Raw genomic sequence first — 24787 nt, 5'->3', positions numbered from 1 at the left:
GCACAGCGGTGTTTTGAAGAAGTTGCTGAGAGGCCTACAGTAAGTAGGGGGAAGAGAGCCATTACAAAATTGAAGCAGGATCCTCAAGTTCACACAGTAGTGGCGGGGCGGTGGGAGCGGTCTGCCCCGGGTGCAACTCGTTAGGGGGTGAACTGGTGCGGTGTTGCTGTGTGCATTGCTGCATGGGGTGTCCTGGTGTCTCTCACCCCCCCCCCCCCCCCCGACTAGTGCAGTATCGCTCTCCCCCCTGCTCACTCACCCCACTCTGCTGGTCTTTAAACTTCTAGGCCTCCTGGCAGCATCAGCAATGTGAGCGCTGCCTTCGGCCAGCCCTGGATGCATTCTCTGTACAGCTTCCGGGGGAGGCTTCCGGGGCAGGCAGAAGGCAGCACATTCATTGCTGAGATGCTGCTGGCAGGCCTGGAAGCTTGGAGGCATGCAGGAGCAGAGCGGGCGTGGAGTGGGGAGGGGGAGTGCAATACCACACTAATCGGGGTGGGGGGGGGGATGGAGGGACAGTGATTCCAGGCAGACCAAATGGAAAGGGGGGTGGGGAGAAGAGGATAGAGAGATACCGGCCCTGGAGTGGGAGTGCAGCAGAGAGGAAGAAAGAAGGGGAAGGGGAAACAGAGGGCAGGTGCTGAACATGGGGGAACAGGGATGGGAACACAGAGAGCAAATGCTGAATATGAGTGGAACAGGGACACGGGACAGGGGAGGTTATGGATAGGAGAGATAGTGAGTCAGAGGGAATGACAGTGGACATGGAGAGAAAAATGTCAAACAGGAGGTAAGCAGAAGATGGACATGGATGGGGAACAGAGAGAGGAGAAATAAATATGGAGGGTGGGGAGAGATACTGGAATGCATATGTAAAAAGAAGAGAGGGAGACACAGGCAGAAGGGAAAGAAAAGGCAGGCAGTGGATGGAAGGGGCAGAGAAAGCTGGCAGACACCACATGGAATGGGGGAAAGGGAGACAGTGGATAGAAGGGGCAGAGAAAGCTGGATGAAAAGGAGAGAGAAAGAGAGCAGATGCTGGATGGAAGGGAGAGAGTGACGAGAAGACGAGGAAAGCAGAAACCAGAGACAACAAAAGCAGAAAAAAAAAAAGATTTATTTGCTTTAGAATAAAGTAATATTGTAGCTGTGGTGATAAATAGAAAATGAAAATAAAGTGATCTTTTTGTTGGACTAACTTTAATACAGTTTTGTTAGGTCAGGACAGGACCGTAACAGCAGTATACACTACTGACCTGAGGAAGGAGGTTTTGGCCTCTGAATGCTAAATGAAAAAGTATTAGTCCAATAAAATGGTATTATCTTATTTTCTTTGTTTTATTTTATTTCTATTTTTTAATTTGTAAATTGGTGATTGGTATTTCTCAGTTTTTTCAAATTTACATTTGCTATCTTTATATTTTGCACAGTACTAGGGACATGCATCACTGTTTCTGTGGCGTTGCATTGTATGTGGAATCTGGTCTCTTGGGAGTTCAGTTTAATTTTTGTCTACATATTTCTATTGTAGTTTGTGGTTACTTATTCTATAGTTGGTGAGGATGTATCTGTGTTCTACATGATTTTCTGTTGGCAGGATCATTTTTACTAATGTTTAGTTTTACAATGGGTGTATTGATGTTCTAGTGCTCACTGCAATGTTTAAGATGCTGCCTTTCCTAGGTACATCCTTGTTGTGTGACTCATGGATTATTAGTAAAAATAATATTTTCATATAGAAGAGGGGGTGTTAAAAAATGATCGGCCCCGGGTGTCAAATATGCTAGGTATGCCACTGTCACACAGCACTTGTCTAATCACCAGCCCATAGCAGAATATCAAATCCAGAGGTGACCCTGACATGCAGAGCCCCCATCTGCACTGCAAGAAGGAGGAGGCTGCACTACAACCACACACAAGAGACAGCAAGACAGAGCAGTCAGGAAAGGACATGCAACTTCCTAATTCAAAGCCACTGACATGGGTAAAAGGACCATTTGAAAATTCCCACGCTGTGTGTGCGCAAATGCCTAGATGTAGTTTCACAATGTGTGGGAATCACTAGAACACACATATTTTTCCATTTTCCAAACTATGAACATTGTTTTGTTTGGAAAAAGTACCTGTAGTTCCAGCTACTAAAATGCTCAGTGGTCTTTGTCATAAAATACATACAATTTGGATAAAAGTTGAGAGAGGGGAGATATGACAGAGACATATAAATACCTCCAAGGTGTAAACGCGCAGGAGGCAGGCCTCTTTCTATTGAAATGACGCTCTTTAAAGTATGTTCAATGAATGAGGGTGAAAGGGGGCAGACTCAGGGGTAACAGAAAGGGTGGTGGATGTGTAAACAGCTTTCCAGTGGAGGTGGTGAAGATGAGGATGGTATCTGAATTTAAGAAAGAATGGGGACAAGCACTGAGGATCTCTGAGGGTAAGGAAGGAATTGTAGGGTTTAGTGGTTGGTATGAAAATACTAGCATTTGTGGATAGGCTCTACGGTCATTATCTGCTACCACATTCTCTTTCTATGTTTGCAGGTATTTTTTCTTTAAGCTATTTTCAAAGTGAAAGCACCTGTAACTTTGCAGCAGTGCCTCTAAATGAACAACAACAACAAAATACTCATACGATGATGAAGCATTCTCACCTGTTTGTTTTTGGTTGGTCTGAAACAGTCTGGGCAGGCTGTGGCCCTAAAATAAAAATGCAAACTGTTTAGTAATTGGTATCCAGAATGATGATAATTTGACAGAATCATAAAAGAGAGGGTAACAGCATACAAAAATCAACAGAAACACAAGAAAAGCAAACACTGGGCCTTCAGGATTGAGAAAAATGTTATCCTTTAATTCAGAAAGTGACCCGACACGGGCCTTGTTTCGGTGTACACACGCCTGCCTCAGGGGTCTGTATATTGTATAAGCTGGATCCCTGAAGCTACATAGACATGAAAACCAACTCAAGCCTGAAGGAAAAATCAAATAAAAAATGTGCCAGACAGTAGAATGCATGTACACACTACATACATTCTACTGTCTGGTGGGAGGTGCAAGGACAGAATAACCCAATCCTGAAAGGCGGGGAATGGATTAGTAGCGTGAGAAGAATTGGTGGAAGAAATAACATTGACTGGAATAGTGAGCTGCATGCGAATTTGCATACTTGGACGAGCCAAGAGTTTGGACTGATTTAAAACCCCCCGGAGAGGAGGAGTTGGACCAATTGGTTTTCAGGGCCGAACTAAAGCCCTAGACTTACCTGAGGTGACCTGGACAAGGGTGGGTGACGTGGAACCATTTCACCCTGAGGGAGAAGGGACCTCAAGAGGACCTAGCGGCCCAGGAAAAGTGAGTCAGACCTCTTTGGAGGTCCACATTCTGGTTTATACTTTGGTGGATGGTGGTTTTGGTTTGCAGTTTGGAAAACAGTGCTCTGGTTTTTGGTTTACACTTTAGTAAGCAGTGGATTTGGTGAATCCAGCTTGTATTTTGGCAACCAGTGTACAGATTTCACCTTACACTTCACTAAGCAGTGGATGGTGGTTTCAGCTTACATTTTAACAAGCTCTTTCCGTGAGGGCGGGACTGAGGGAACGAACTCGAAGGGAAGGCTGGGCTTTCAATACCGCGGCCGCTTCGACGGAGGTAATCAGGGGAGCGAGGAGAATCGCTGGGTGGCTGGAGGGGGGCAGGGGAGAGAGAGAATCGCTGGGTGGCTGGAGGGGGCAGGGGAGAGAGGAGAATCACACACACTCTCTCTCACACACACTCGCACACAGTCTGTCTCACTCTCTGTCACACACACACACACTCGCACATTCACTCTCTCTCACACAGTCACTCTCATACACACTCTCTCAAACATACACACTCCGAGGAAAACCTTGTAGCGCCCGTTTTATTTGTGTCAGAAACAGGCCTTTTTTACTAGTAAAAAGATAAAACGAGATAACAGTTTGTAATGTGTTAGGGAGAGCGGCTGCAGTGCACCTGACACTCAGACAATTCAGTGCCATGTGCACACATCAGAAGTCAGGGAATGGGAAGTGCCTTCCTACACCAGCATGGTAAAACGTACACAGAAAAGCAAAGAGAAATTAACTCATCAAATGGGGAGAAGCACTTGACATACACAGGAATTTGATACCATCAGTAACATTAAACTCCTGATGCAGGCCAGGTGGCCAAAACACAGGTCAGTGTCGAGTTGTGTGTGACTTTGTTTAAAGTTTTATAGCATCATTTACTGACCGAGTGGATTTGTTGTCATCTTCACTGTTTTTTGCTTCCCATCATCACTGCATCATATTAGACAACTAAACTATGTTATCCAGTATCTCTCTAAATTATACTAGCTGAATCATGCTCCAATCTCATTACCAAACCAATATATGAGATACCTAGAAGGTATGCTTAATGTTTGAATGACATGCAGATGTTATTAATTATGAACAAGCAGACTATCTGTTGAGTTTTATAGATTTGATGTGACTTCCTAAGAAAGTAGAGATAGTTTGCTACCTTTTCATTATATATATATATATATATATATATAATGTATTCTTGTATGCGTCAATGTTATGTTCATTTTGTAGTTTTATAGAAATGCAGAGATCTACATGTTCAGTGGAACCAAAAAGAGGAGTATTTGGTATGTAAATGTGTATATATTTATTTCATGATTGATTGTGATATCTTATTGATTTTAATTACTAATCTTTATGTATTTCATTACGATTACCCCTGATGTAGCCATTGGGTGAAACATGGCCATGTTGCATTTTATTTTTCATTGTTTTTATATATTTATTAAAGACTTTTTATATCATAACCTCCCTTTATGAACTTCCTCACTGGTGTTTCTGTTTGCTTCTTGTGCGAGGAAGCCAGCTATTTTGTCTTTGCCACTTATATTTCAGCCATTGACAATGCTCTTTTGGGTAAGATCAGCAAACTAACAGGACCATAAACATCATGGATTCAATCTTGCCTACATGACAAACACAGTACCTGATGGAAGAAAGGAAACCAGTGCATTCAGTTTACCCACTATAAATGATACCTTATTATGCTGTAACCTATTCTGATGCTAGCATGGGTGTGCTTCACAGCAACAGAAGAAAAATGCTCCAAAAATGCAGCACAAGGCACAAAAAAAAGTGGAGACTGAGGAACCACCAAACAACCAGTGGTGACAGTCAGTTCTTTATTTAATTATTCCAAACAGGATAATATCTTCAAATAGACTCGATACGGGCCGTGTGCTGAGTTTGTAGGTGGATGTCAATATAGTTTGCCCTATATTTTATGTAAGGGCTTTCTGAAGACTGTTTATGCAATTTGCGCAGATATTTTGAATATATTCAGACTCCTAATGCAGGCTATATAGCTGAAGCACGGCCTGTGTCGAGTCTATTTGAAGATATTATCCAATTTGGAATAATTAAAGATCTGACTGTCACTACTAGTTGTTTGGTGCTTTCTCGGTCTCCACTGTTTTTTTGTGCCTTGTGCTAGGCATGGGTGTATCATGATGAGCTCAGGAATCAGAAGGCTCATGCACTGTGCATCTTTAGATGTGAAGACGCCAAGTTACATGTAACTAATACTACAAAGTTATGGTAGTCATATTGACTGAAAAAAATCTGCAGGTTGGAATGTTGTATCTTCTGAGGGACTACAAGAATGAATATCCGAAGGTGAGCCTTCAGGAACACAAAAGGACCCCCTTCTTCTGAAGAAGAGGTTAGGAGAGAAGAAGAAGGATCCCTTTTGATCCCTAGAGCTCATATACATTAAGCATCTCCAGATAATTCTCTTACTGGTCCACCAGAAGCTATCATAACCCTCAAAAAGTGTGGTTCAAAACCCAAACAAACTTGAAAATTCTGATAGGTGTTTGGCCTCAAGAAAACTAAAAGCAGTTCAACTGAAGACTGAAAGGGATGTGTAGTTTGTTTGTTTGTTTTTTAATTTAGAGAAAACCTTTATCCACGATGCAGCTTACAGGAAGTGGCAATCCCGATCTGTTTCAGGGTGAGAAAACACCACACTCACTTCAAATAAGCTCTGAAAAGACAAACACAAATAAAAAAAATAATTTACTTGAAAGCCAATATGAATGGTTGCTGACAATAAGATAATTCTTAATGTGCAAAAAACAGAGATCATGTGGGTTCCGAAACTTTCAAAGGATTGGGAGTGTCCTGACTTATCTTGGCAGGGCCTAGTAATTGAGGCGGGAGATTAGGTATGAGGCCCTGGTGTGAAATTAGATGGTTTGCTATCTATGAAGCTGCAAATTGTGTTTGTCATTAGTCCACATTTTTTACACCCCCGTCAACTGTGGAAGATGAGAAGGTTTCTTATGGATTCTGACTTTGCTCACAGTTTGTATGCATCCCAGATTTCCTAGGCTGTATTCGCAGCAGCTTGGGTTTTAACTCAGGCAACTGTTTGTGGGGGTTCCCTCAGTGCCCCAGAGCTCTCGGCACCATGAGTTGAGGGGGACTGATGCTGATACTTCTTGACCTTCACCCAATGCTGGCCATCCACGCTCTTTGGTGCCAACAAAGATAACGTTGAATCCTCACATCACCTCGGGGTCAGGTCTGATGCTGACCGGTCCTGGGGCCCTGCACAGCCCTCAGCATCGAGGCAGGTGGAGACCCACGATACATGTCCACTCAAAGTGTCAGAGACAGGCCTAGCAGCCATAAGGACTGATGCAACTCTTGCTGTTGATGCCGATGCAGACGTTGAGGATTCGGACTGAGCTCCAAAAAGTTTATCTCGCTGAGCCTCTCTGGCCAGCTGGGTTCTTTTCTTCATACAAAGCTACAGAACACAGCTGGAAGGGATATGTTCAGGCCCCAAACACTGAAGACACCAGGAATTAATGTCTTTGCCAGAGATGGTCCTATTGCACCAGATACAGCGCTTAAAGCTGGAACCTTCGATGACATGGAACGTAAAACAGCTGTGGCCAAATCAAACAGCTTGATGGCACCAAAAGAAAAAGGGGCAAAGCACCCAAAAAAATTAGAGGGATGAGTCCCAACCTCAAGAATAGGGGGGGGGGGGGGGGGGGGGACGACAAGGAAACTTAAAAGTGGAAAAAAAACTAAACCAATAAGGGACCAAAAATAAGGTGAAAAAAAAAAAAAAACAGGACAAAAGGCAGAAGAAAAATCCCTTAGGAAGGCAATACATGCTCTGAAAAATCGCTCATGCACCAGACGGTGTGGGGAGCCACGGAAAATGCATCCTGTCCTCACAACGAATGAGAAGAGACTGATGGTCCCGCACTCTCATGGCAGGTGAGAAGGCACTCGCATATATGCACGGTGGGGACGCTGCGCGTGTTCTTAAAGCGGTATTAGCTCTATTTATGCTCCACACTGGACGATGAGGATGACTTCACCCACAGGTTAGAATATGGTTTGCTTGCCTTCGAAAAATGTCTGTTACAGGTGGGACCTGATATAATGCGGGTCTCAGGGTCCAATATATCTGCCTGCATTGTGTCCACACTGTATCAAATCACCAGTACAGTACTTTGACAGACAAATCATATCAATTGATCGATCAACTTTTATTGTATAAACGTTTAATAAACTGTAAACCAGAAAACAAATAATTTACCATGTCGAATTTCTTCAGTTTTTCAGGTTGGCATCTGATGGTTTCTCCAGAGATAGGTAGTCCTTCTGCACGTTCTTGGGTAAACCAAGTGAACACAGCTTTATCCAGTGGACCATCATTTACTGTTTTAACAATTTTTCTCTGGAGATCTTCTGTAGCATAAAAATCACTTGTTGCTTGTCTCAGTGATGCTTCCTTTTTTATCCAGCCACTCAAGGTGGATTCACCCACGCCCATTTAACAACAAAAGTCAGCCTGTTTTTTCCCCACTTTTGAGCAAGTCGAGGGCAGCCAGCTTTGTGTGAATTATGTTTTTCTCTTCTTGTTCTGAGAACTTTCCATTTGATCATTTCGGAAGTACTGTCCTCTAATGCCCAGGAGCATAGAACGTGCAAGGAGTCCTGGTGTTGGCAGCTGGACACAAGCCATCAACTTCCATGTTACTGCAGCAGCGCAAGGAGTAGGGGAGGGACTCAGCAGTGAATTTCTTAGGGTAGGGGAACTTTGCCTGCCTGCCATTCCCACATGTCAACATGTCATGTAAGTGCAGGTTTGGAGGGGGGCCAGACCCACAAGGTCCCCCGTGGCTACACTTGTGAAATCAGAGCTCAGACAGGAACTATACCTGGGCAAAAGTGCAACACAAAGCTTAGGTGTGAAAAGTGTGAGGTAAGAAACTGGGGGCTATAACTGTGTTATATACAATAACACCATTTATCAAGCACCATTCTATCAGGTCCCAGGTGTACTGGTCAAGTGTCAATTATCTGTTAAGTAATTTGGTTAAATCTTTGCTTAAACCCTACACTGTCAATTAAAATGTTCTATTATGTATTGTGTTGGCACTGTAAGTAATATACTACACCATATTTTGTATTGTTATTTGAATATTTTTACTGCATTGTTTATTGCTCATATTTGATGTATTCTTACTGTACACCACCTTGAGTGAATTCCTTCAAAAAGGCAGTATATAAATCCTAATCAATAAATATATGTTTTTAATTAAAAAGGGGAAAAAAGTGTAAACTATGGCTTATATGCTCAAAAATATGTTTGTTTTGTTTTTTAATGACAGAAACACCAATTTTTTCTATTTCATCACAATGTAATATAATGGTAAGACAGATAAGATTGTTTTGGGAGCCAGTTTTCCACCTCAAACATACTTGTTTTCTCTAACAGCTCCAGCCTGCCCAGGAACAAAAGCATGTTACATACATATTTCAGGGTGCAATACCTTGCCATCGATCTGAACACCCAGTTCCTCTGAAAACAGGGGATGAATAATCCACTTGTAGGCTTCTTTCAGCTGCACCATGTCATCTTTTTCCAAGGAAAGGCCCTGCTTTCTGAATTGCAAACAAAATAAGAAATGGCAGAAATTGTCCCTAAAAGATTTATTCAGCGAAGCGCAATGATAGAAGCATCAATACTAACTTTAATTTAGTTTAGTTTGTTTGATATACCACTGTTTGGACAATCTATCAGAGTGGTTTACAAATGTAGCACAACATGAAATAAGAGATAAGAAATAAAAAAAAAAGAAGAAACAAAGTTACATCGCTAAAGGATTAGTAGAAAGTAAAGAGTGATGCTGTAAAGGTCCATGCACCAGCTAAACCGAAGAGTTCTTTGCTATTTTCCTTCCTACTCTGTTAAGTACCAAATGCATCCTGAAATAAAAATGCTTTCAAGATTTTAAATGCTTCCAGAGAGAGGGACCTGCTGCACAAAGAACCCGGACCAGACTAGGTCGGGACTGCTCCTGGGGCTGGTGGAGAACATAGATGCTCCAGAGGTGGGTGTCCCACTCATTAGACCTCTGTGTTTCTATTTATTAAAATACTTGATATACTGCAATTTCCAACTAGCGGATCACAGCAGTTTACAATCCAGTTAAAAACACCATAGGTAGAAAGGAACGCCAATTTGTAAAGAGAAAAAAGTAAAGTACAAATACACACGACAATATGACAATCGAAAGAAGACTAAACAGTAAATAAAAATAAATCAAACAACACACGACAGTTGTTAACCCGACCTACTGCCAACATATCCCCAGCAATGCACCGAACGAACGGTGAAATAAATGGGGTTTTCGTTAGAGTTTTAAACTTAGTGAATGAATTGCTTTGGGGCTATAAGAGTTCAGGCTCCTATAGCTTTGGGGACCATTAGATGTTGGCTTTGGGAGATGAGTAGTGAGGAAGTTCGACTTAAGGGGGAAGAGAAGGTAGAAAGGGGGGTAGTGAAATACATGATTGGGTAGGGAGGGAGGGGAGAGATGAGACTGTGCAAATGTTTCATAAGGCCTGGGGTATCTATAAATAACTTACTAAACCCCCCAGTGTACCACCTATGGGTGGTACACTGGGGGGTTCTGGATAAATAAAGGGATACCCTTATAAAAGTTCGATGACGGATATTACTATTCTCCTATTATGTGATAAGATATGATTGTACATCGCTGGTTTCATGTATTGTTGTTATTGGTTAGTCTTCAATAAAAATGTTAAACTATAAACGTAGTGAATGAAAACAAAACAAATCTCAAATGGAAGATCGTTCCAAAGTTTTGGAGCTACAAAATAAAGAGCCAACTTAAGTTACATGTTGCAAGGGGACAGAAAACAAGGGGAAAATGTGTGGGTACTTTCAAATTAAGGCTCACACCAGCAATGCTCAATATAGGCCAGTTCCGAATGAGATGGAAGCCTAAAGTAACAGGAGGACTCGATCAGGCAAAAAGACACTGTGTAAAAATTATCTCACTGAAAGAAATCAATTTATTTCCAAGAAAACTGAGAAAACGAAAGGTATTATATTGAGTCACATTCTCTAAATTAGTTACCTTTTGGGCCCTTTTACTAAAGAGTGTTAAGTCTTAACGTGCCCTTAGGGTGTAGGAAAAGACTTGCCACAAAACACATTAAAGCATTAAACGTGGGTTATTTATATTCTTTGAAATATTTTTCGGAGGGAGCATGGTGTGGGCAAGTAATGGGCGTGGAAGAATTATTCAGTCAGGGCTCCTTTTATAAAGGCGCACTAGCGTTTTTAGCGTGCGCTACAAATAAGTGTGCGCTAAAAACTAGAGACGCCCATATTATTCATATGGGCGTCTCCAGCGTTTGGCATGTGCTAAAAACGCTAGTGCACCTTTGTAAAAGACTCCCTTAATGCATTCGAATTAGCGTGCGCTCACCAAATCACACAGGCTTAACAGGGAAACACTTAGCACCCCCTAAATAGGAAGCGGTAAGTGCTCCCGCATTAACTTTTTTTCAGGTAACTTGCACTAAAAAAACTTTGAAAAATGCCTTAATTAAGGCCGCATTAGAAAAGGGCTTAGCGTGCAGTAAAGTCCTGCATTAAAACGTGCTAAGCCCATTTTCTAATGCTTTTTAGCAAAAGGGCCCCTTAGTTTGTAAAAGAGCACTACCTTTAACTAGCTTCCTCTGCACTGGAACATTTCTCATGGACCACAGTAGAGCATAACCTGAATGAACAGTTGGATGGATTTGTTTCCAGCTGGGAGATTGTCTTCCATAATTTTATATTTGAAACCTCCTTAGAGAGGGAATTTGAGAAATCCCCTTGCCCTAATTCCACTGCCCAAAAATGTAATTGCCTGCAGGGGTTCTAACTCCAGGGGTATGCAGAAAAATTCACCAACTTCTCCATCTAGTCAAATCTCATCTAAACTTTGGATTTAAGTCTCATCTTATTCCAAAAGGTCCTAGGCAAGTTAAACCAAGAAAGCCAGAAAAACAAAACTCAATCTGTATTATGAATCAAATATTTCTTTAAAAGACATGATTTAAAATATATTAAAAAAGAACAATAGGGAGATGGATACTCGATATACAACGGTATAAGGAAATGAACCCTCTAACAATACAAGTTTCACCCCATGCTCTGTATTAACTATGTCAAAATTCAATACTTTCCAAGTTTGCTCTGCCCAGTTTATCTGTGATAGTCAACAACAGGCAAATAGAATGTTAGGTATTATTAGGAAAGGAATGGAAAACAAAAATGAGGACGTTATAATGCCTTTGTATCGCTCCATGGTGCGACCACACCTCAAATATTGTGTTCAATTCTGGTCACCACATCTCAAAAAAGATATAGTGGAATTAGAAAAGGTACTGAGAAGGGTGACAAAAATGATAAAGGGGATGGGACGACTTCCCTATGAGGAAAGGCTAAAGCGGCTACGGCTCTTCAGCTTGGAGAAAAGACGGCTGAGGGGAGATATGATAAAGGTCTATAAAATAATGAGTGGAGTGGAATGGGTAGACGTGAAGCATCTGTTTATTTTTTTCCAAAAATACTAGGAGTAGGGGGCATTCAATTAAGCTACAAAGTAGTAAATACAAAACGAATTGGAGAAAATCTTTCTTCACTCAACGTGTAATTAAACTCTGGAATTCGTTGCCAGAGAATATGGTAAAGGCAGTTAGCTTAGAGGGATTTAATAAAAAGGTTTGGACGGCTTCGTAAAGGAAAAGTCCATTGACCATTATTAAAATGGACTTGGGGAAAATCCACTGCTTATATCATGGATAAGCAGCATACAATGTTTTGTACTTTTTTGGGATCTTGCCAGGTATTTGTGACCTGGATTGGCCACTGTTGGAAACAGGATGCTGGGCTTGATGGACCTTTGGTCTGTCCCAGTATGGCAATACTCATGTACTTTGCTTTTCCCTGCTACTGATACCTGAACCCTGCACAGGGGTAACCACAAGACTGGAAGTTATGACTGAACTGCTTCCTGGCATGGTAGGTGGGGCACAAAAGACAGGACTCAAAGAAGTCTCCATATTGGGCCCTAAAGTGATGTCACTCGGAAGGGGGATGAGGACTGATCATTTCATCTCCCAGCTTATCCTCGATGGTTAGATTTTATAGGGCTCTGAACTGGAGAAGTCTTCAATTTCTCCTCTCTTCTGACCATGCTAACCCAGCACAGAAAAATACAAAGCCCTAAAGGCTCTTCGCCCTAGATATCCACAGTGATAGTTCTGATTCACATGTGCAAGACCACTGGGGCCAGCGGCACTAAGGTGAAGAAAGAGGGAGAGAGTAACGGGAAAGGACTTAGGGTTGAGAGTGGGGTTGATGACCTGAGGGAAAGGGACCCCGGAGAGAATGGACTGGCGGAAGATACACACACAGACTAGCTGGGATGGGTTAAGAGGTAGACGAAGGACTCACAGAAAAAGGCTGGGGCTGGAGGTGGAAAAGAATGAGGGAGATGGATTAGGAGGTAGAAAAGAGCAGTGGGGACAAGCTGAGGACACATGAAACTTTTGGAAGGATCCACACATCTGAGAAGATTGGGAATCCCTGCTTTAATTGAATAAGCACTATGTCTGCATGAAGGTTCTGAGGAGGAGGAGGAATTTCCACACATTTAAATACTTGTCATCGTTCACGACACGCATTAAAAAAAAAAGCACAGAAAGGAATGGGGAATATTGTCAGACATGCAGTGTACAAGAACTGGAATCACTCTTTTTTTTACTTTGTACTGGATTGGGATCTCTTTAAAAACATTTGCTAGTACTTCGGCTTTAAATTCTACTTACACAGAAGCTTAAATTTCACCCACATTCAACAGAGGCAAGCACCATCCCTCATTCCCATCTTTGGGGGAAAAATGTGAAAGGATATTAAATCAAGGAGGTTATAGTAGAATTGTGGTAGAAAAATTCCCTACCCAAATTACTCACCCCATTTCCTGTCTTACCAGCAACCACGCTGCATGCTGCAGGTCATTAGTCACACCCAGAGAGGAAAAAAGGGAAGAGAAAACACAAACAAGTGAAATCAATCAAAACTGAAAGCTTTGCAAAGTGACTAAACATTTCACACAGGTTTTCATAAACCAGAATGTTTACTTGCAAATGCTTGACTACAAGTCACCTTAATCAAAGTCCAGCCAACCTGGCATCACTGTTCTAATGCATGGAAATCTACTTACCTTTGCTAGTAGTTTTATTTAACTATCATTATTTTCTAAAGGAAACCATGTAAAACATAGCAGAGCACACCTACAGAAGTTCCCTCCCCACCTCAGTTCTCACGCCCACCCTCATCCTCAATCACTCATGCTGTTCTTTCAAGGTCGTCAGCTCATGATGGTCTTCTGTGTAGAGGTCAGCACCCGCCTCTTCCTGTGCTCCACTTTCCTCCTTGTTTCGTCTACAGTAGGGCTTCCCAGACTGTGGATCGTGACCTTGAATGGGGTCATGACCTGGGCAGGCCCTCCATAAAGATATCATTGGCCTATGCTTAATGAGCTTTTTGTGGTCTATAGTTCCCAGATGTTGTCAGGCTTATGTCATCTAGTCTCCTTTTATTAAAGGTATTTAAACACCCTAAGGGGAGGCCTCAAGCCATCAGATCCAGTATGCACAGTTGTTATTATTGATTCAAGTGGTTATATATTTGGATATGTTTTGTAAAAGGTAACTGAATTCAAAGATGAGCCAATAAAACGTAGCTAGGGCTGAAGTCCAGACAATTGACACTACTGTTCACACATTTCAAGCTTGTGCATATTCACCCATGTGTGTCTCATATAAGAGAACATATTTTTCAGTGGAAACTCAATGGAAACAGGGGAAATCCCAAAAGGCGGAGATGAAGGGTGCATGAAATATCCAAGAGATATCTACAGCAGATGTAGGTAAGCAGAAAAGAACAACACTGAACACAGATTGGACAAAGCAGGGAAAGTCCGAGAATGCTGTGAGCTCAGCAAAGCAAGCCCACAAAGTTTCAGAGAAGCAAGACTGCACTTAACACATACAAAAACCACTCCAGAAAGTACCATAACATTAAACAAGGGAGATAGTGAAGACCTAATAACTTCTCTCACCTTTATTTATTATTAGGATTTATTTACCACCTTTTTGAAGGATCTCACTCAAGGTGGTGTACAGTAAGAATAGACCAAACATGAGCAGTAGGCAATTACAGCAGTAAAAACATTTGAACAACAATACAAAGTATGGCATGGTATACTACTTACAATGACAACACAATATGCACTAGAACATTATAATTGGTAGTGAGGGGGTAAGGCAAAGTTGTAACATATAGATGAGTAAGAAAGTAGGAAGGATTAGAATGTAAGGTGACTGATTTGAAGAAAGTTGCACGTGAGGTCAGAGAGATGGTTAAATATTATCTCAGCTAGGGTAGGAGTGGATAAACATGTCCCGCTGCAGTATGTGCACCCGAGTCAATCCTTGTGTGTGTGAGTGAGACTAACAAGTTAGTTACTTCTTCCATTAAAGGCTTGGTTGAAGAGCCAAGCTTTCACCTGCTTCCTAAAGTAGAGGTAGTCTTTATAGCACAAGGTTCTGCATGGAGCAGCAGGTACAGCCCTACCTACCTCACTGGACAGACCAGACAGGCTACTTTAGTCATTATTAGGGATGGGCAGTCATTTCAAACGAATGTCGTTCACTGTTAAGAGTGAATGTGTACTGATTTGAGCATGTGCACAATAACGGGAAACAGTGTGCAGGATATGCAAATAGCGTGCATCTTTAAGAAAGGCCATACTCTTAACAACATTCATTTCCAGAAACCCCCCCCCCCCCAAAAAAAAAACCAAAAACAAAACCCAAACAAACATGAATGAAACATTTCTGAGTGCCCAACCCTAGGCTGTCAGCATCATTTACTGTGTTGCCATGTAAAGTTACACACTGAATCATGTTTAAAGCTCTTCAGGCATATTTCTAGTTTCAGTTTATATTTGGATGGGAGAGACCTGAAAGGGAAGGGGGTTTCCCTCATCCTTAAAAATCACTTAGTTGAATAAATACTCTGTGACTGTCCTTGTTGATGTCACCATGAAAGGCCCGATATCTCAAGCCTCTGATGATGAGGTCAGCAGGGGAAGCTGTGGAGCTATGGCGTCCTTGTTTCCCTGCTAGGCAGGAGGAGACAATTACTACTGGAACTCAAGATAAGGAATTTCCAGGTTCCGCCCCATGGAGGAAGAGCCAGCTGCCACACTCAGAAGGAGGGGATTTGAAAAGCCAGTCATCAGGGACATAAAATGGAAGGAAAGTTAGCTGCAGCCCCACAGCAGGAACTGAAGGAAGCCAACTGCCACCATAGCAGAAAAAGGAGGAGTCAGCAGTAGTCCCACAGCTGCAGCCAAGGATAGCTGTTTGGGCTGGAAGGGAGGAAGCCACAGGGAGGGGGCAATACTGGAATTTGGAAAGAGAAGATTGTTGGGGTTTGGCTGGGGATGAGAAATGGATGCTGGGATCTGGCTAATGAGAATGCAGGGGTCGGTGGCTTTTATATTATACTTTCAGGCTACAAAATACAACTGCTACAATTCTGATGAATATGATAAGCATTGCAAAGCCTTAGGTTATTTGTTTTCTCTCTCTCTTCCTCTTTTTTTTTTTTTTTTTGTTATGCAGCCTGGGAGTATAAACTGTGTTCTGGGTAAACAGCATGAATGGTGTTCTGAATGAAGGAAACCTCTGCACCCACGGTGGAGCTCTAAGAGAATTCTCCCCCTCCCTCTCTGAGCTCTTCTAAGGAGTCCCCTCCCTGGCCCTTGGTACAAGAGAGCGCAACAATAGGACCCTGTGTCAAAAATGCTTGCCCGCCCCACTTGTAGAGGGAGACAGAGAACAAAAAGTTCCATGTAGCCACATGCATTTACACCTGCTAGACAGCCCTGTGTGTGCTTTCCCCTCTCCTAGCCTCTCTTTGCCCTGGGTCTGCCCCTTTCTGGACTCAGGTGATAGTACCTGCACTGTTCACACTGTGGGCATTTTTATCCAGAATGAAGTGGGAAAGGAACAGTATTCAGTGGGGCTTTTCCACAGGTACATGGCTGTTTGCCTGCAGGAAAAGCTTTGAAAACTGCTCTCTCATCTCCCTGTACCTCAGGAACAAACTGAAAATAAAGCTCTTTTCCCAACTCTTCAGAATAATACAGTAGAAAAATGAAGGATAAAGTCAGTCTCGGGATTCCTGTTTATGAGTATTCTTTAACGGGCAGATAGTTGGCCAGCAGCACTCAGTGTTTTACCGGCAGCTGACGGCGTTATCCCCATAAATTCAAAGCTGGGTCATGTCCAGGATCTGACAGATGCTGGCAGCAAAAAGACAGCTAGTTAAGAGAAATATTCAGCACCTTCCATGTTAAATTGTACAGCGCTGCGTAACCCTAGTAGCGCTTTAGAAATGTTAAGTAGTAGTAGTAGTACGTAAGCAGCTATGGTGAACCGCATAAATATAGGACTGTGTTTTATGCAATCCTATTTATGTTTTTATCCTAGCTGGTTAAGTGCTGACTGGGCCTTTTCAGTGGCACTGTCCGGTTAAGTACAGCTAAATATGCCTGGTTAGCCCCAGACACGCAATTTAAATGGCCAGAATTCATCTCTGGTTCTTTAAATTGCTTTGAATATCTGTCCCTAAGTATTTAATAAAAATATGCTTTTTTGGTCATAATAGAATTATGAGGTTTTTTTAGGCCCAATGATTACAAGATAATGCCAGAGAACCATGTTTACATGGTACAGTTCTAAGTCCCTTTCCTCCCCCCTTTTTTACAAGAGTCAGCATTTGGATTTTAGATATAGGGGGTAATTCTCTATAGACTGCCTAAAGTCAAGTACCGGGATGACATGAACTAAGCAGAAAGGGGCTGATATTCAAAGCGATTTACATGGGAAGGAGCCTCTCTTGCCCGCTTAAATCATTTCTGGCCGCCTAAGTGGGGATATTCAGTGGCATTTAACCAGAGTGTCATTAAGACTGCCCAACTAAAAAGTGGGCAGGTTAGGGGCAGCACTGGAGAGGAGCCCAGGGGTATGCGGGTGCTAGCAATATTCAGTGCCAGCACCCGCATAGCTAAGTGGCCTAATTTAGGACAGCTTAAAAGTTATCCTAAATTAAGCCGCTCAGCTATGTGGGAGTCGGCTCTGAATATCGGAACAGCACCCACATAACGTTTTTTTTAACCCTCCCAATCCCTTCCTTCCATGTCTCCTCCTCCCTCTCACAGTTTCCCCCTTTTTAAAATATTTTTTATTGAAAAGATAATAACAACAAAAACAAGTTCATCATAGATCAATACAATCATAGATCATCCTTTCCAAGAAAGTCTCAGAACAAATGTAACAGTACAACTCAGTAATATCATCCCTTACCATCCCCACCCTTACTATCCCCCCCCCCCCCCCCCCCAATGAAGCTCCCTACTCTGATCAATGAGTGAGCAAGGAAGCATCCGGATGTGAGGTCCACTGAACATTTAAGTCCCAAATCTTATGGTAGGCCAATAAGTGTCCTGTGCGCATAACAGTCAATTTAGACATCAGATGAATATAGTCCAGCTTGTGTAAGATTGCCTGGATACCAGGAAGAGTAGGACTCTTCAATGCTGCCATTAAGACTAGTTTACTAGCCACAAACACCTGCACGGCAAAGCAATGAATATGCTTTTTTACCCCACGAGGTTTAAAGTGTAGAAGGCAACAGTCTATCTTCATAGGATAATTAACTGTAGTTACACTAGAGAGGAATTGTAGAACCATAGTCCAAAACATCTGAGCATGGGGACAGGACCACCAGATGTGGAATATATCCCCCCCTTCAGCCCCTCTCGCAGTTTCCAAAGTCCCTCCCCTCCACCCCCACCCCCTCCCATTATTAAGGTAGGCTTCCCTGAGCCTAGTTGGTTCCCTGGTGGTCCAGTGGGGGTCTTTGGGGGCAGGAGCGCAGTCCTCTTGCAACTGCTTTTCAAAATGGCTGCCACAACCTCTTGCTGCAGCTTGTGTTACTTCATGTAGTACCGCAAGCTGCTGCAAGAGGCTGCAGCAGCCATTTTGAAAGGAAGCCGCAAGGGGGCTGCACTACTGCCCCCAAAGAGCCCCACTGGACCACAAAGGAACCAGGTAAGCCCAGGAAGGCCTACCTCAACATCGGGAGAGGAAGCAGGAGGGCAGGGGATTTGGGTGGGGGAGAGAAGGGGAGGGGGAGGGACTTCAGACACTGCAGTGGGGGGAAGAAGGGATTGAGGGAGGGGGATCAAGAGGGTTTTAAAAAAAAACAAAGTTATGAGGTTCCTGGCCCGCATAAGCTCTGGCTGCCAGCCACCCCTCTCCCCCAAATTATCCCCCAATATTCAGTGCTGGTGCCCAGACATGGCCCGGCACTGAATATCGAGGGTTAATTCAGCCAGCAACGATCAGCGTCTAAAAAAATGCTAACTATTGCCAGCCAATTATTGGAGGGGGGAGGGGGGGGGAAAGGAATTCTATATTGGCAATTTTGCTTTTACACGTCTAACTTTAGGCGCAAGCATTTACGCATTCTAGAACATGTGTGCATAAGTGCTAGGCATGCTCCTGACCAGCTCAGGTCTATGCCCCCTTGCAGTGGTGCACTAAGGATTTTGAACACACAATTTACAGAATCCTAAGGGCAGTTGGGCCTGTAACTGCTAACTAATGCAAATTAGCACCAATTACCACCATTTATAGCCAATAACTGGTTGCTAACGTCAGTTGGCAGCTAATTATTAAATTAAGTTACATGCACAACTGACATTATTCTATAACTTGCACGTGCAACTTTGCACACTAAACATCAAATTGGCAGCTAGTTCAAAGAACTAGGGGTTTATTGTGTTATCTTTTCCAAATCCAAGCTCAAGGTGAGTTACATCAATGTACACAACTTTGGCTGTTATTCAGCGCTATTTAACCGGCCAGGAACGGCTCCCAGACAGTTAAATAGCATTTAACCAGCTATCTGCAAATATTCAGGGGGGATAGCCAGCTATCTCCCGCTGAATATTCACATTCAGCACATAGTGGCTAACCAACTATACCCTGCAATATAGCCGTCTTGCTGCGAATAGTCAAACGCTAGCCAGATACGTTTTGTGGCCAAATCAGGCCGCGTAAATAGCAGGCTTCTCTTTGGCTGCTATGTACTTAGCCGGCTAAGTCTATAGTGGCTACTGGAAACGCCCCAGAACTGAATATCTGAGCTCACTGCTGACTGCGGGAGTTAGTTGGGCTGCCTCCTGCGGTCTGAATATCAGCCTCATTTTTTTCCTTCCCATAACAGAATCATGTTCTATGTTGTACCTGAGACAATGAAAGGGTGAAACGATTTGCCCAAGGTCACAAACAGTGTTAGTGGGAGAAGTGGGGTTTTAACCCAGGCTTCCCTGCTTCAAAGTCCACTGTTCTAATCACCAAGCTCCTCCCCTCCACTCATTCCATTTGCTCTTCTGGCTGACCTAACTTGTAACTATTCAGAGAAGGTCCGATATACAGCAGCTCTTCCCAAATAAGTGTCACTCACCAGGGTCTAAGTTGAGGTGTAAACCCATAAACTTTTTTGGTTCGCAGCACCCCACCCCCGGCCACAGGGGTCTCTGCGGCACCCCCCCGGGTCTCCGCACCCCCTTGGCCCAGCCACATGGGTCTCCGCATGGCCACATGGGTCTCCGCACCCTCCCCACCACATAGGTCTCCCTTTCCCTGCAGCCCCCTCCTCTCACACCAGCACACCTTCCCCAAATCCAGCATCACTCCTTCCTACCTTCCTTCTTGCAGGTCCAGGATCGCTGCCGCTTCCTTCTCCTTCCCCCCGTCACCGCTGTAATGCTTGCAGCTTACATTTTCGGGCCATCTGCAATTCACACAGGCACTCAGGTGCCTACCCAGTCTGCAGCGTCCGGCTCTCTCTGATGCAACTTCCTTTTGCGAGGGTCAGACGTGGTAGAGGGAAGTCCACGCAGTGCCTGTTTGAATCGTGGACGCCCAAAAATGAAAGCTGCAAGCACTGCAGTGGTGGCGGGGGAAGAAGCAGGAAACAGCAGATGCCGGACCGGCGGGAGGGGAAAGTAAGGAGCGATGCGCCGCGGCACCCCTGAGAATTCGCTGTGGCACACCAGGGTGCCGCAGCGCACAGTTTGGGAACCACTGGTCTAAACTACATTTTATTCAGAACACGTCTGCTTGTTTAATTTTCAGACTAAAAAGTTTGACAGGATTACTCCTCATTTGCTTTCACTTCACTGGCTTCCTATACATAAACATGTGGTATTCAAAACTACTTGCTTGTTATTCCAAGTAGTTTATGGCCTTACTCTGGAGTTGTTATTTAATATGTACAAAGGCTTTCTATTTGGTTATTTGACACAGTGGACAGCACTTGAACCTCTAACCCCTTCTCGTGTTTCGCTGGGATTTTTCTGTTTGCATTTTTTGTTTCCTTTACTTCAGACCCGGTGAAATGGAAATTGCGTGAACTGCAGTGAAATATCGCCCTCTACGGAGGAACAATGGCAAAAATCAGAGTGTACTTTATTATTTCATATCATTTCTAGGTCATTACAGGGCAAGTGTGTCAGTTAAGTATAAAAAGAACTGGGGGAGGGAGGGGAGGAGAAATACTCAAAGCAAACCGTTTTATTTAGCAAAAATGTTTTATTTAGACCCGTTTTATCCAGTCTAAATGAAACATTATTGTGTGGCCAATACACAGTGGCTTTCAGGGCTGCTTTTACAGTTCACAGAAGCAACCACTGAAAGTCCTATGCAAATGAGCTCACTGGTATTTAAATGAGGCCATTAATGATTCCGTGCAATGCTCAGAGAAATGGTGCACGGAAACTCCCTTCCCTAATGACTAAAAACTACTGACAGCTCTGAGCTGTCATTAGGTTCCCGCATGCAGAGAGCTCTTCCCTGCTTCCAGCACCGGGATCAATAGTCTTCAAGATCAATTCCTTCGTCTCAACTATATTCTTAGCGCTCTCTTCATCGTGAACCTGAGTCACCCTGACAGCTTCACGGCGCTTTTCAGTTACTTTTGCTGCTCCCTCACAATGGAACTCATCCTGCAGCGTGTTGTCCATCAGTTCATGCTGGTTCTTTTAATATCGCTTTTCCACGGGGCAGGAAGGCAAGATTTACTTCCAAAGCCGACAAATACAGACATCAATTTTAGGAAGCTCCCCAAAGAGCAGAAAGTGCACCAGCCGCTCTTTCCCTCTGACCACTGGAGCGATCCTCCAAGCGCTGCCCTCCACCCCCTCGGTGTGCAAGTTGACTGGGCATGCGCACAAGAGATGCGCCTACTGCACAACTCTTGTGGGCACGTGTAAGAAACATTTCTTCCCCTTTAACATCCAATGCTCAACACTAACAGCACGAATATAATTTGAATGTTGTTAGGATTGAGCATTGGTCGGTAATTCCGAGTCGATGTTTCAGCCGGTGTTTTCCAGTGCTGTTCTGTACAGCGCCAGAGTTCTGTGCATCTGCTCCTAGGATTTGAGGCCTTAGATCACAAATAGCACAGAAATCTAATTTAGAAGTTGCCATCAGCCTTGGGCAAAATTGTTATTTTATATAGCAAAAGCTGAAGTTTACTGGTCTGGCTGGCAAGCATGCCAAGAGAACTTTGGGATACAGAATAACATGGAGATAGGGATGCGCGGTAAAGGTAAACATTTTGAAGGGATTACCGCAGATGTGGAAGAAACAGTTTTCCATCCCGCAGGAACAATAAAAAGTTTTTCCCCGCGGTACAACAAAGCAAAAATATTTATCACCAATTACGTCCCTATTTCCTCCTGTCCCCTCACCCCATAGTCAGTGATCCATCCGGCATATTCTTTTGCCTCTCAACCTCTCCCCCTCCCCCCGGTGTACCCTTTAAAAGTTGTATTTCCTTCCTCAAGCCTCTCAGCACCCACAGCGATTTGCCCGTGCTGACCCAACAGCCTTCTGTCTGACGCAACTTCCTGTTTCTGCTCAGGTGGGAATCAGTCAGAAGGCTGTTGGGTCAGCATGAACAGCATAGGTGAATCGCTGCTGGCTGCCCTGTGGAAGGAAATACAACTTTTAAAAGCTACACCGGGGAGGAGGGCATAGGCTGAGGATTAAAAAGTGGTGGTGGAGAGAATAGCTCAGGATTGAGCATGGGACTTACAAGAGTGCATACCTGCCCAGGGTGCTATAATGCTTAGTTATGGCACTAGTTTGTGTCTTGGATTTTGCTTCATTCTCATTGTTTTTTCTCATTTGAACATCATTTGTGAGGTAGCACAGTATATATAAACACAACCTCTTAAAGCTGCTGGACACTGGAATCTCTAGCTGTGATGGAGGCATGTCAGTTAACGTCAAAATGACGTTCCATTGTAACAGTTAATGCAGGGCCGTGCCGATGCGGTAAGCGAGGTAAGTGCCGCAGGGGGGGCGCCCACCTCTGGAGGGCGCCGCCGCGGTGCTTACCCTCGCCCCGCGCCGCCGAGGACTTTAAATTACCTTGGTCGCAGGCTGCAGCAGCGTCGGTGAAAGCCCTGCCGACATCTCCCTTCCCTTGCACTCATTGGTTCCCTCAGTGTCCCGCCTTCTTCTGACGTCAGAAGAAGGCGGACACTGAGGGAACCAAGAGCGCGGTGGGGGCGGTCCGCCCCGGGTGTCAGCGGGTGGGAGGTGCTCCGCTCCCGCTGCTCCCACCCTACCTTCTTAAAAAAAAAAAAAAAAAAATCAGTAAAGCGGCGTGGCAGGCAGCGCAGCTTCGCGTCTGCCCTGCTTGTAAAACAAGTAGATCTCCTCGTCGGGCCTTCGCTCACTGGGTCCCGCCCTCGAGGAAATAGGAAGTTACCTCAGAGGAGGGCGGGACCCAGTGAGCGAAGGCCCGACGAGGAGATCTTGTTTTACAAGCAGGGCAGACGCGAAGCTGCGCTACCTGCCACGCCGCTTTACTGATTTATTTTTTAAAAGAAGGTAGGGTGGGAGCAGCGAGAGCGGAGCACCCCCCCCACCCGCTGTCATCTCGACAGAGCTGGTAGTGGGGTCGGATCAGGGGTGCCCAGATGGCAGAAGGGGATGGGGATGGGGAGGGGAGCCCAGATGACAGAAGCCCAGATGACAGAAGGGGATGGGAGCCCAGATGACAGAAGGGGATGGGGAGGGGAGCCCAGATGACAGAAGGGGATGGGGAGGGGAGCCCAGATGGCAGAAGGGGATGGGGTGGGGAGCCCAGATGGCAGAAGGGGATGGGGTGGGGAGCCCAGATGGCGGATGGGGTGGGGTGCCCAGATGGCAGAAGGGGATGGGGTGGGGAGCCCAGATGGCAGAAGGGGATGGGGAGGGGAGCCCAGATGGGGTCTGGGGCTGAAAGGGGAGGCCCTAATGCAAGGCATGTGGTTGAAGGGAGCTGGAACTGGGGGCTGAAAAGGAGGGTAGGTGGGATAAGGGGGCTAGTACTGGGACTGGGGGCTGAAAAGGGACAAGAGCTGAAACTGTGGGGACTGGGGGCTGAAAAGAAGACAGGGAGAAGTGGCTGGGGCTGAAGCTCGGGACTAGTGAGAGAAAAGGGCTGCGTTTGAAACTGGGGGCTGAAAAGGGGACAGGGAGAAGTGGCTGGGGGCCGAAGCTCAAGACTGGTGGGAGAAAAGGGCTAGGGCTGAAACTGGGGACTGGTGGGATAGTGGGGCTGGAACTGGGGGCTGAAAAAAAGGGGCAGAGAGAGGGGACAGATCCTAGATGGAAGGGGGAGTGAGAGGGACCTTGATGGATGGGAGAGGGAGGGCAAATGGTGGATTGAGCGGACAGAGAGAAAGGGCAGACAGTGGATGGAAGCGATAGAAAGGGCAGACAGTGAATGGAAGGGGGAGAGAGAGAGGGCAGACAGGGGCAGATGGTGGATGGAAGGGGGCAGAGATAGAGGGCAGATGTAGATGGAAGGAGCAGGGAGAGAGGGCAGACATTGGATGAAGGGGACAGCAGAGAGGGCAGACACTAGATGGCAGAGAGAGAACAAAGACAGATGCTGGATGGAAGGAAGGAAGACAGTGAAAAGAAGATGAGGAAAGCAGAAACCAGAGACAACAAACTGTAAATAAAATATTTACTTTTATTTTTTTGCTTTAGGATACAGTAGTATTGTAGCTGTGTTAATAAATGTTTATAATAGGTAATCTTTTATTGGACTAATTTTAATACATTTTGACTAACTTTCGGAGAACAAAACCCCCTTCCTCAGTCAGGATAGGATACTGTAACAGCACTATACTGTATTGACCTGAGGAAGGATGTTTT

The 24787-nt window shown here is 44.4% G+C and overlaps 1 protein-coding gene across 2 annotated transcripts in view; it reads right to left on the bottom strand.

The window, feature by feature from the left end:
- Nucleotides 1–24787, bottom strand: part of PUS10 (pseudouridine synthase 10) — a 112342-nt gene that overhangs the window by 51462 nt on the left and 36093 nt on the right. For both annotated transcript variants that reach the window (XM_030196185.1, XM_030196186.1), the window contains exons 5-8: nt 13394–13428; nt 8890–9001; nt 6013–6074; nt 2654–2699 (exon numbers count right to left, since the gene is read on the bottom strand). In XM_030196185.1, the coding sequence (XP_030052045.1) occupies nt 2654–2699; nt 6013–6074; nt 8890–9001; nt 13394–13428 (255 nt within the window). The remainder of the gene's footprint in view (nt 1–2653; nt 2700–6012; nt 6075–8889; nt 9002–13393; nt 13429–24787) is intronic.

Source organism: Microcaecilia unicolor, chromosome 3 (assembly GCF_901765095.1).
Source record: "Microcaecilia unicolor chromosome 3, aMicUni1.1, whole genome shotgun sequence".
Lineage (NCBI taxonomy): Eukaryota > Metazoa > Chordata > Amphibia > Gymnophiona > Siphonopidae > Microcaecilia > Microcaecilia unicolor.
This window is presented reverse-complemented; position numbering and strand designations above follow the sequence as displayed.